General features: G+C 51.9%; 1 protein-coding gene across 1 annotated transcript in view; it reads left to right on the top strand.

Annotated features, from left to right (window-relative positions):
- Window positions 1-13,285, top strand: part of LOC134750228 (eukaryotic translation initiation factor 4E transporter-like) — a 46,374-nt gene that overhangs the window by 21,854 nt on the left and 11,235 nt on the right. Inside the window, exons 11-19 of the mRNA XM_063685373.1 lie at window positions 554-665; window positions 1,477-1,605; window positions 7,140-7,252; window positions 7,916-7,996; window positions 8,276-8,416; window positions 8,529-8,664; window positions 9,569-9,690; window positions 10,893-10,995; window positions 12,965-13,024. Coding sequence (XP_063541443.1) covers window positions 554-665; window positions 1,477-1,605; window positions 7,140-7,252; window positions 7,916-7,996; window positions 8,276-8,416; window positions 8,529-8,664; window positions 9,569-9,690; window positions 10,893-10,995; window positions 12,965-13,024 — 997 coding nt within the window. The remainder of the gene's footprint in view (window positions 1-553; window positions 666-1,476; window positions 1,606-7,139; window positions 7,253-7,915; window positions 7,997-8,275; window positions 8,417-8,528; window positions 8,665-9,568; window positions 9,691-10,892; window positions 10,996-12,964; window positions 13,025-13,285) is intronic.

Genomic DNA, 13,285 nt, shown 5'->3' on the forward strand with positions numbered 1-13,285 from the left:
TCAAACATGGGTATTTCGAACACATACAGAAAGACAGGTGTTTGTATGGAAACATTAAGCGTTCTAGCGCGTCTAATATTATAATTATGAGTTTTTTGTCTTTATACTTCATTTTTGTATCGCAAGTGTGATGAAAAACATTGTGTGTAACTCGGGGCGTAATAATATTGCAAACTCGAGTCTATAAATCGCTCCGACAAGCCGTCGCGATTTAACTATACTCTCGTTTGCTATATTTAACTTACGCCCCATGTTGCACAATGAATATTTAAATAAATACTCAAATGAATAAATTTCTTCTATTTTGTTCTATTCACAATGTACTATTTTTTTTAACTATGAAAACCTTCTGAAAGTGGGGTCAAGTCAAACACCAAAGTTATTTGTCATAAGCTATAAGCATAAGCAAGACTGGTTTCATGCTTTCTTACGGATGGGGCTATAGTTTTAAAAGTTACAAAAACTAGTTGGACGCTCCTTATAGTTTCCTCTTTGTTCATTTTATAGCGCTGTAAAGTGCTAAATTGGTTTACTTACTATAGTGTGTTTTCAGAACGGCGGCGGTGAGAGCGAAGGCGGCAGCAGATTCAGCCGCTGGTTCCGTCGCGAAAGTCCCACCAACGACTCGCGCCATTACGAGAGGCTACTCACTAATATGGTCGACGGTAAGTTGTTTCCATTTTTTTAAATCTTTCTAAATCTGCTTTCCTTTCCACGCGTGCAAGTTAGTTATGTCGGTTACTTTATTAAATTCGTTAATTGATAATAGAGAAAAGTCTCCTTTCGCGTTGTAGTTCACTACGAATTGGCAATCGGCATTCACAAATCAACGATTCAGTGCTCAACGAAGGTGCGGAATGTTAGGGTCGGCAACGCGCATGTAACTCCTCTGGAGTTGCAGGCGTGCATAGGCTACGGAGACTGCTTAACATCAGGCGGGCGGTATGCTTGTTTGCCACCGACGTAGTATAAACGTAAAAAAAAAACTCAATCGGGAATTGCCGGAATCGGTAGCAGCGTGTTAGTCAAATCTGCAAATGTTAAATGGATTTTCTACAGTGTCAGACAAATTGTCAGAACTGCTGTTACCCTCCTTATATAGTGTTGTATCGTAAGGCCAGTCCAGACGGGAACAATTTTTCGCCAATCTGATTAAATTGTCTGATCAAATCAGGTGGTGTTTGGCTCGCCGATTTCGACCGCTGATTATGATCGATATTACCGATAAAATGGAGGTGCGAACGCAAGAATACCAATTTGTGACGAGGGTGTTCGCGTTTGGGGGCATTTTTTTTAATTTAGTGCTCAAATATCACCATAATCTAAAATTGGTGATTAAATTGAAGATTGATGTCAATTTATTTTCGGATCAAATCGACCGATTTGACTGTCCCGTCTGGACTGGCCTTTAGTTCTCATCTCACTGACTCATTAGGAAAAATACAGGTGGTTTTGTAAGCAGTCTTATCTTTACAGACCTGGATAACCCGGCGCGGCCACCAGCTAGCGAGCCGAGCCACATGTTCGCGCCGATCTCCCCCGCCGCGCCGCCCTCGCTGCTGGACCTGCTGCGCCGAGCCAACGCCAACTCGGACCCGAGGCCCGGTATGTACACGTTATATAGCTAGCGAGCCGAGCCACATGTTCGCGCCGATCTCCCCCGCCGCACCGCCCTCGCTGCTGGACCTGCTGCGCCGAGCCAACGCCAACTCGGACCCGAGGCCCGGTATGTACACGTTATATAGCTAGCGAGCCGAGCCACATGTTCGCGCCGATCTCCCCCGCCGCACCGCCCTCGCTGCTGGACCTGCTGCGCCGAGCCAACGCCAACTCGGACCCGAGGCCCGGTATGTACACGTTATATAGCTAGCGAGCCGAGCCACATGTTCGCGCCGATCTCCCCCGCCGCACCGCCCTCGCTGCTGGACCTGCTGCGCCGAGCCAACGCCAACTCGGACCCGAGGCCCGGTATGTACACGTTATATAGCTAGCGAGCCGAGCCACATGTTCGCGCCGATCTCCCCCGCCGCACCGCCCTCGCTGCTGGACCTGCTGCGCCGAGCCAACGCCAACTCGGACCCGAGGCCCGGTATGTACACGTTATATAGCTAGCGAGCCGAGCCACATGTTCGCGCCGATCTCCCCCGCCGCGCCGCCCTCGCTGCTGGACCTGCTGCGCCGAGCCAACGCCAACTCGGACCCGAGGCCCGGTATGTACACGTTATATAGCTAGCGAGCCGAGCCACATGTTCGCGCCGATCTCCCCCGCCGCACCGCCCTCGCTGCTGGACCTGCTGCGCCGAGCCAACGCCAACTCGGACCCGAGGCCCGGTATGTACACGTTATATAGCTAGCGAGCCGAGCCACATGTTCGCGCCGATCTCCCCCGCCGCACCGCCCTCGCTGCTGGACCTGCTGCGCCGAGCCAACGCCAACTCGGACCCGAGGCCCGGTATGTACACGTTATATAGCTAGCGAGCCGAGCCACATGTTCGCGCCGATCTCCCCCGCCGCACCGCCCTCGCTGCTGGACCTGCTGCGCCGAGCCAACGCCAACTCGGACCCGAGGCCCGGTATGTACACGTTATATAGCTAGCGAGCCGAGCCACATGTTCGCGCCGATCTCCCCCGCCGCACCGCCCTCGCTGCTGGACCTGCTGCGCCGAGCCAACGCCAACTCGGACCCGAGGCCCGGTATGTACACGTTATATAGCTAGCGAGCCGAGCCACATGTTCGCGCCGATCTCCCCCGCCGCACCGCCCTCGCTGCTGGACCTGCTGCGCCGAGCCAACGCCAACTCGGACCCGAGGCCCGGTATGTACACGTTATATAGCTAGCGAGCCGAGCCACATGTTCGCGCCGATCTCCCCCGCCGCACCGCCCTCGCTGCTGGACCTGCTGCGCCGAGCCAACGCCAACTCGGACCCGAGGCCCGGTATGTACACGTTATATAGCTAGCGAGCCGAGCCACATGTTCGCGCCGATCTCCCCCGCCGCACCGCCCTCGCTGCTGGACCTGCTGCGCCGAGCCAACGCCAACTCGGACCCGAGGCCCGGTATGTACACGTTATATAGCTAGCGAGCCGAGCCACATGTTCGCGCCGATCTCCCCCGCCGCACCGCCCTCGCTGCTGGACCTGCTGCGCCGAGCCAACGCCAACTCGGACCCGAGGCCCGGTATGTACACGTTATATAGCTAGCGAGCCGAGCCACATGTTCGCGCCGATCTCCCCCGCCGCACCGCCCTCGCTGCTGGACCTGCTGCGCCGAGCCAACGCCAACTCGGACCCGAGGCCCGGTATGTACACGTTATATAGCTAGCGAGCCGAGCCACATGTTCGCGCCGATCTCCCCCGCCGCACCGCCCTCGCTGCTGGACCTGCTGCGCCGAGCCAACGCCAACTCGGACCCGAGGCCCGGTATGTACACGTTATATAGCTAGCGAGCCGAGCCACATGTTCGCGCCGATCTCCCCCGCCGCACCGCCCTCGCTGCTGGACCTGCTGCGCCGAGCCAACGCCAACTCGGACCCGAGGCCCGGTATGTACACGTTATATAGCTAGCGAGCCGAGCCACATGTTCGCGCCGATCTCCCCCGCCGCACCGCCCTCGCTGCTGGACCTGCTGCGCCGAGCCAACGCCAACTCGGACCCGAGGCCCGGTATGTACGCGTTATATAGCTAGCGAGCCGAGCCACATGTTCGCGCCGATCTCCCCCGCCGCACCGCCCTCGCTGCTGGACCTGCTGCGCCGAGCCAACGCCAACTCGGACCCGAGGCCCGGTATGTACACGTTATATAGCTAGCGAGCCGAGCCACATGTTCGCGCCGATCTCCCCCGCCGCACCGCCCTCGCTGCTGGACCTGCTGCGCCGAGCCAACGCCAACTCGGACCCGAGGCCCGGTATGTACACGTTATATAGCTAGCGAGCCGAGCCACATGTTCGCGCCGATCTCCCCCGCCGCACCGCCCTCGCTGCTGGACCTGCTGCGCCGAGCCAACGCCAACTCGGACCCGAGGCCCGGTATGTACACGTTATATAGCTAGCGAGCCGAGCCACATGTTCGCGCCGATCTCCCCCGCCGCACCGCCCTCGCTGCTGGACCTGCTGCGCCGAGCCAACGCCAACTCGGACCCGAGGCCCGGTATGTACACGTTATATAGCTAGCGAGCCGAGCCACATGTTCGCGCCGATCTCCCCCGCCGCACCGCCCTCGCTGCTGGACCTGCTGCGCCGAGCCAACGCCAACTCGGACCCGAGGCCCGGTATGTACACGTTATATAGCTAGCGAGCCGAGCCACATGTTCGCGCCGATCTCCCCCGCCGCACCGCCCTCGCTGCTGGACCTGCTGCGCCGAGCCAACGCCAACTCGGACCCGAGGCCCGGTATGTACACGTTATATAGCTAGCGAGCCGAGCCACATGTTCGCGCCGATCTCCCCCGCCGCACCGCCCTCGCTGCTGGACCTGCTGCGCCGAGCCAACGCCAACTCGGACCCGAGGCCCGGTATGTACACGTTATATAGCTAGCGAGCCGAGCCACATGTTCGCGCCGATCTCCCCCGCCGCACCGCCCTCGCTGCTGGACCTGCTGCGCCGAGCCAACGCCAACTCGGACCCGAGGCCCGGTATGTACACGTTATATAGCTAGCGAGCCGAGCCACATGTTCGCGCCGATCTCCCCCGCCGCACCGCCCTCGCTGCTGGACCTGCTGCGCCGAGCCAACGCCAACTCGGACCCGAGGCCCGGTATGTACACGTTATATAGCTAGCGAGCCGAGCCACATGTTCGCGCCGATCTCCCCCGCCGCACCGCCCTCGCTGCTGGACCTGCTGCGCCGAGCCAACGCCAACTCGGACCCGAGGCCCGGTATGTACACGTTATATAGCTAGCGAGCCGAGCCACATGTTCGCGCCGATCTCCCCCGCCGCACCGCCCTCGCTGCTGGACCTGCTGCGCCGAGCCAACGCCAACTCGGACCCGAGGCCCGGTATGTACGCGTTATATAGCTAGCGAGCCGAGCCACATGTTCGCGCCGATCTCCCCCGCCGCACCGCCCTCGCTGCTGGACCTGCTGCGCCGAGCCAACGCCAACTCGGACCCGAGGCCCGGTATGTACACGTTATATAGCTAGCGAGCCGAGCCACATGTTCGCGCCGATCTCCCCCGCCGCACCGCCCTCGCTGCTGGACCTGCTGCGCCGAGCCAACGCCAACTCGGACCCGAGGCCCGGTATGTACACGTTATATAGCTAGCGAGCCGAGCCACATGTTCGCGCCGATCTCCCCCGCCGCGCCGCCCTCGCTGCTGGACCTGCTGCGCCGAGCCAACGCCAACTCGGACCCGAGGCCCGGTATGTACACGTTATATAGCTAGCGAGCCGAGCCACATGTTCGCGCCGATCTCCCCCGCCGCACCGCCCTCGCTGCTGGACCTGCTGCGCCGAGCCAACGCCAACTCGGACCCGAGGCCCGGTATGTACACGTTATATAGCTAGCGAGCCGAGCCACATGTTCGCGCCGATCTCCCCCGCCGCACCGCCCTCGCTGCTGGACCTGCTGCGCCGAGCCAACGCCAACTCGGACCCGAGGCCCGGTATGTACACGTTATATAGCTAGCGAGCCGAGCCACATGTTCGCGCCGATCTCCCCCGCCGCACCGCCCTCGCTGCTGGACCTGCTGCGCCGAGCCAACGCCAACTCGGACCCGAGGCCCGGTATGTACACGTTATATAGCTAGCGAGCCGAGCCACATGTTCGCGCCGATCTCCCCCGCCGCACCGCCCTCGCTGCTGGACCTGCTGCGCCGAGCCAACGCCAACTCGGACCCGAGGCCCGGTATGTACGCGTTATATAGCTAGCGAGCCGAGCCACATGTTCGCGCCGATCTCCCCCGCCGCACCGCCCTCGCTGCTGGACCTGCTGCGCCGAGCCAACGCCAACTCGGACCCGAGGCCCGGTATGTACACGTTATATAGCTAGCGAGCCGAGCCACATGTTCGCGCCGATCTCCCCCGCCGCACCGCCCTCGCTGCTGGACCTGCTGCGCCGAGCCAACGCCAACTCGGACCCGAGGCCCGGTATGTACACGTTATATAGCTAGCGAGCCGAGCCACATGTTCGCGCCGATCTCCCCCGCCGCGCCGCCCTCGCTGCTGGACCTGCTGCGCCGAGCCAACGCCAACTCGGACCCGAGGCCCGGTATGTACACGTTATATAGCTAGCGAGCCGAGCCACATGTTCGCGCCGATCTCCCCCGCCGCACCGCCCTCGCTGCTGGACCTGCTGCGCCGAGCCAACGCCAACTCGGACCCGAGGCCCGGTATGTACACGTTATATAGCTAGCGAGCCGAGCCACATGTTCGCGCCGATCTCCCCCGCCGCACCGCCCTCGCTGCTGGACCTGCTGCGCCGAGCCAACGCCAACTCGGACCCGAGGCCCGGTATGTACACGTTATATAGCTAGCGAGCCGAGCCACATGTTCGCGCCGATCTCCCCCGCCGCACCGCCCTCGCTGCTGGACCTGCTGCGCCGAGCCAACGCCAACTCGGACCCGAGGCCCGGTATGTACACGTTATATAGCTAGCGAGCCGAGCCACATGTTCGCGCCGATCTCCCCCGCCGCACCGCCCTCGCTGCTGGACCTGCTGCGCCGAGCCAACGCCAACTCGGACCCGAGGCCCGGTATGTACACGTTATATAGCTAGCGAGCCGAGCCACATATTCGCGCCGATCTCCCCCGCCGCCCGTACACGTTATATAGTAAAAGTTTTTTTTGTTAATTATATTACATACATCCATATAATCACGCCTATTAGCCGGAGGGGTAAGCAGAGAACACGGATTTCCTCTTGCTACGATCCTGGCATACCTCTTTCGCTTCCTTCACTTTCATGCTTTACCATTCCTCGCACACGCTCGCTCATTTCTTCAATTTTATGATTATACTTTGCTGAAGATAATTGTGACTTTTAGGTAAAAATGGTCACTTGTTACGGGTGTTACGTAACTTTTGGGTAGGGGGAGGGGGGTACACGAAAACGTTACGGCGCATTACACGGGGGATGAGGCTGGGTCAAAAATCTTGGAAAAGTGCGTTACGTAATATTTGAATCGGTTTTTATGTAACGTTGTAGAGATGAACAACGTGGGCGGCAAGATCCACAGCCTGGAGGAGCTGGAGGCGCGCCTGCGGCCGCCGCAGCCCGCGCCGCACTCCGACCACGACCTGTCCGCCTTCAAGCGACTAGTGAGTATACACGGTGTCCCACAAGAACCACGTCACAGTCACACCGGAGGTAGGTCAACTCGAGAGAAACCTAACTAGCCTAATATGACTCCAGTAAAAGTGGCACGGTTTTCGAGTTATTACCGCAAAAAAAATTAAGAATTTTCCCCTTTGTTTTAACATTTTCAGTACCTACTAGCATCAACTTTTATTTTATCATGTTCGGCTGGTCGAAATGCCTAACTGCATTACTCCACGTAAAAAAAACGCTGGTTAGGTTCCTCTTCAGTTAACCTACCTCCGGTGTCACTGTCACGTGGTTGTTCTGGGACTCTTCGTATTATGCGTTGCAATTTTATGGTCCGGATACCTGTACCTAGACCGCGGGTCAGGCGAAAATTTTGTCAGTCATCGCCTCACGGTTGATACTTCGTCACATGATAGTTTAGATGTTATTATTAATTAAAACAATAGTCAGCCGGTTGTATCGCGGTGGAAAGTCCGTGAGCTGGTCACGTGAACATGTAAAAAAGTTTTTTAGTCATTGCCTCCCGATTGATACTTTTTGTCAGGTGATAGTTTAGAAGCTAGATAGATAGTTTAGAATTTATACTCTGCCTATTCCGATCACCGTTAATGAGTAATGATCAGTATCCTCACCACGTGTAACTTGTGATGTGACAGTTGGCGCAGGTGTCCGGCGGACACGCGGTGCCGGCCGCCGAGCAGCAGCGGCCGCCGCCGCAGCCCATGAGCTTACTGCAGGTAATCTATATTACGCCCACCATACAAACCTTTCCTATTTTTATTTTGAACCTTGTTGTATAGTAGATTAGGATGACTTTCGTTTGTTTTAGAAAGCAATGAAATAAAAGAAATGCTACCATATGTAGTAGTTTTTGAACGGTTCGTATTAGATTGAAACAGAGTACATTGTAATGCACATTGGGCCTTACGAGGATAAACGGCCTGTGAAAATGGATGAATGAAAACAGTCATTCAAAGTTTTCATAATTGTACTACTTAATTAATTCTAACTTGTAGATGTTGAACAAGAGCATGGAACAACAACAACAACAACAGCAGCAGCAGCAGCAGCAGCAGCAGCAACAACAACAAAATGCTCCGCCGGCGCAGGCGCATATCCCGCAGGAGCTGCTTTACAAACTGCTGCAAGTGCAACAGGTACATTTTTAAATTGTTAATGTTTTGCTGTTAAGAGCGTTTTCACATTTTCCGATCCGATATCGGATAAGGTATATGTGGTGGTATAATGGTTAATGTTTGTCGTTATCAGCATCAGCAGCAGCAGCAGAGCGAGATGCTGCCCCCCGCCCCCGCGCCCGCGCCCCCCGCACCCCCCGCGCCCCCCGGCCCCTCCCCCGCGGACCGCGAGCTGCTGCAGCGCCCCGAGGCGCAAGCCATCATACACGGTATGTAATGACTATCTTATTTTAAACATAGACAGAATCAAACTGTCTTTGTCTTACGCTAGTACTAGCAATCAAAAGAAAAGCATGAGTATAATTTTCCTGGTTCTTACTGAGTGACGAGTTGCGTTTGCCAGACACATACTACCCAGACACCGCATTATGAAGCATGAAGCGTTTACAAATAGCACGAAGTCACCACACATAGGTGCAATTTTACTTGTATAATGCTAACATTTGAGCTGCACGAGAGTTGTATCCTACTCCATTTCATAGTCTGACAACCCGGGTACACCCCTTAAGCTTAATTTTTGTTAATATTTTTAATTTACAAGAGTACTGATCGTAATGAGGGCTACCATTTTTGTGCTCACCAGTTGGCGCCACTGTAGATGTAGGTCCAGAAAAACAGATCTCAAAATTCTTCTATGCTTATTTTAATAAAATCAAATTAACTTTTTAACGTCTCAATGTGTCATTTTTTCAACCTGTATTTTGCATATATGTTAGTTGGCACTTTTTTTAAACCACTAACATTTATTGAGCAGTATCTATTGTTTACCATGATTAACAAAGATGGACAAAGATTTACCACTCTACACTAGCGCCCCTAGTGGCGAAATTAAACGCGGTAGCCCTCATTGCTGCCGAACTAGTTATTCCAAAAAAGGGATAATAATGACCGTACGTGTTTAAGGATCTGTCACCATGTAGTGACAAACATGACATTGACAGTTCACGCTTATAAGGAGATACCCCCTACAGTTCACACATGCGCCCTTGCGCGTTGAAGCGTCCCACCTTGTGACCTGAATTGGAAACTTTAACTTGACATTTACACTTTTCGCTAGTGGACAGGGCTATATCTAGAACTGGATAAATAACTGTCCATACTGCATTGTTATAGGTCTGAAAGCGGGCGAGATAACGGTGCAACATCTGATGCAGCAATTAGGAAATCCTGGCCTGCAGTCCCGACATCGCGAGGTGCTGCTTACAATACTGCGTCTTCATCAACAGCAAAGACAGGTAAGGACGCAAATCATCCACACTTTTTTTTATGTAAGGCCAGGATTACACTCGTAAGTTTTACTTACGTAAGTAGGGACACAGCTATACTACAGAATGAATATCGTTATCTCATTCTAGCAAATAGCTTTGTCCCTACTTACGTAAGTAAAACTTACGAGTGTAATCCTGGCCTAAGAGGAAGGAAACGAGCAGACTAGCCGCCTGATGGGAAGCGGTCATCGCCGTCCATGGACATAAGCAACATCAGAGGAGCCACTTATGCGTTGCCAACCTTTGCGAACCCTTAATATTGCTTCTAGAAGAACCCCATGTCATAGCGCAAGGGAAACACCTTCTTCTTCTTGTGTTAGGGGCTATATAAGGCTCCAAAGCCTATGTATCACTGCGACCATCCCTGATCTATTGTGATCGCCACCTACTACAACTCTCGATCCAAACCTGCAACTTCAAACAACTGCAGGATATTTTGATTTTGAGAGACTTTCTCCTCCGGGCGAGGTAAGGTGGTAAATATTAAACAAATGATACATCGTACATAAGTTCCGAAAAAATACATTTGTATGAGCCCGGTGTTTAGCATGTCCCCGTACTGAAAGTCGCACACTCTTTCCACTAGGTTATCAGCGCTTATGCTTTATTCTGGTATATTTTTATAATCGCAAACTGATATTTTCGGGCGAATATTTAACGAGATTACAACCGGATTCGAATCCGCTACTTTCGGTTTTAAAATTTCACTTCTAAAGGTGCCAACTGATTACCAGTCCAACGGACGATATCGGCCTGTCAGTTGTTCGGAACTGTTGAATTTTGTATGATAGTAACCCTCTATCCCTATCAAAGATAGATATAACTCCGTGATAGATGGATACAGTGTAAGGAAAAAACGTGCCTCGAAAATCAAGAAAATTTGATTCTCGTTCAGAGGGCGCTACTAGCTTTGGCCAACTGTCGTATAGATGGCGTTGACGGTTTCGTTTGTTATTTAACAATTTTAACGCATATCAGTGAAAGAACATGGGTCAAAATCATAAAAATAATTAATGCAAATAAAAAAAATCATTTATCCATATCTAAATACATTTTATCGTATTTTTAAAATATTTATTTTTAGTTTTAAAATGTGTCGACAGATGGCATGACAGTACCGCTCTAGTAGAAGTTACTCTATGATCCCTATATATTATGTTTGATTGCAGCAGCAAATGGGCGGGTCGCCGCTGCCAGGCGTAGGTGCGGCGCCGCACTTGGTCGTGCCGCCTCTACACCAGCCGCTGCGACTGTCGCCGCTGCCGCATCCAAGTATGTTGGCTTTATTATCACCCCCTTGTTCATAAAACTTTACGGACCTGATTTAGTTAAATTATGTTTTATCCCTTTCTTACAAATACATAAGTCGAAATGAGAGATAATGACAAACGATTCATAGCTAATTCGGGCCAGTAACGCGTTTCTGAATGACGCCATTAATCTTTATAACGTGTGCTTTACACTCAGCAGCAGAGGCAACTAAGGGTGGGGGATACTTCTAATTAGTATTGATTGGCAGCGCCATCTCTCTCGCTAGCTCGGAATCACTTGAGTTGATTCAGTTAGGTCGAACCATACTGTTCTACCTTAGGGATGACCAGGGGGCGCCACAAGCCTTCAGTAAGAAATGCATATACTTGGAAAAATTCGACCTATGCCGCCGTGACCCCGGTGGCCGAATGTCTCAGGCACCTGCAGCGATAGCAGAGGACGCTGGTTCGATTCCAGCCTTGGGCACTGGAGGCCTTGGTCACTTTTTAAGGTTCCGTACCCAAAGGGTAAAAACGGAACCCTATTACTAAGACTCCGCTGTCCGTCTGTCACCAGGCTGTATCTCATGAACCGTGATAGCTAGACAGTTGAAATTTTCACAGGTGATGTATTTCTGTTGCCGCTATAACAACAAATACTAAAAAGTACAGAACCCTCGGTGCGTGAGTCCGACTCGCACTTGGCGGGTTTTTTTAGAGTTCCGTACCCAAAGGGTAAAAGCGGGACCCTATTACTAAGACTCCGCTGTCCGTCTGTCTGTCCGTCTGTCACCAAGCTGTATCTCATGAACCGTGATAGCTAGACAGTTGAAATTTTCACAGATGATGTATTTTTGTTGCCGCTATAACAACAAATACTAAAAACAGAATAATATATAGGTAAATATTTACATGGGGCTCCCATACAACAAACGTGATTTTTTTTGCTGTTTTTACCGTAATGGTACGGAACCCTTCGTGCGCGAGTCCGACTCGCACTTGGCCGGTTTTAGTTTTATTTTCTTAGTATATATGACATATATTTAGCCTTGGTCACTTTGTCTTAGTATATATGACATATATTTCAAACTAAAGCTGTGTTCAAAATTACCTGAATGCAACTTGTTGTTGAGTAAAAAAAGCGTGTGTTATTCATTTTATACAACTGGCCAAAGATAGATATAACTCCGTAATAGATGGATACAGTCTAAGGAAAAAACGTGCCTCGAAAATCAAGAAAATTTGATTCTCGTTCAGAGGGCGCTACTAGTTTTGGCCTACAGTCGTATAGATGGCGTTGACGGTTTCGTTTGTTATTTAACAATTTTAACGCATATCAGTGAAAGAACATGGGTCAAAATCATAAAAATAATTAATGCAAATAAAAAAAATCATTTATTTATATTTAAATACATTCTATCGTATTTTTATAAATCTTCATTTTTAGTTTTAAAGTGTGTCGACAGATGGCAGTGAATTTACTGGGGTTAGAAAATTTACTATGACAGTACCGCTCTAGTATCAGTTACTCTATGAACTGGCCTATTGGTTAGGTGTATTTTAAGATTTGGCGCCCTGGACCTTAAAATGACCTTAAAAGCAGTACTAGCATAAGCAGTAGTTGACGCTAGATGTAGACTACGAAAATAATAGTATTTTTGGTAACAATACCGATGTATACATGTATTGAACACTATGTCTTCTTAATTCTCTTTCGATATTATTAAATCTGCTTACCGGGACAGATCGTGATAGTATTTGAAACTCCTATCACTCATATGTACAATCTCATTTATTAACGGCTCTATATGTGACGGTTTCAACCAAAAGGTACCACATTGTCGCTTGTCGATAAGGTTGATTTCTAATTGAAGCTATATGGAAATAGCGCCTTACTGACAAGCGACAATAAGTACCCTTTTGGTTGAAAATGGCACATATAACCAAAGTTAAAATTGGCCTAATGACATGGTCACTGACCCCGGACGCAGCGTTTTGCGTGTCCCCCATAATGCCGACCAGCCCCAACACGCTGGCCGTGCACCACCCAGGTACCACGTGATTTTGCGTGTCCGTGTGCGTGTGTTCTAGATGATCAGATTGCGGAAACTTTCCAAAATGTTGAGGAAATTACAGTGAAATAAACAATTTCATCCCTCATGCTAAAATATTGGACCGCATGCCAGGCGCAAATTTCGTCAGTCATCGCCTCCCGGGCGAAAACTCGTATAGCGGTTAACGGCTATGTATGATGAACCCTCGTGAACGTCAGCTGCCGCTCCGTTGGTGGGTTGAGGAATGGCAGCCACCGA

This window comes from Cydia strobilella, chromosome 19 (assembly GCF_947568885.1).
Source record: "Cydia strobilella chromosome 19, ilCydStro3.1, whole genome shotgun sequence".
Taxonomy (NCBI): domain Eukaryota; kingdom Metazoa; phylum Arthropoda; class Insecta; order Lepidoptera; family Tortricidae; genus Cydia; species Cydia strobilella.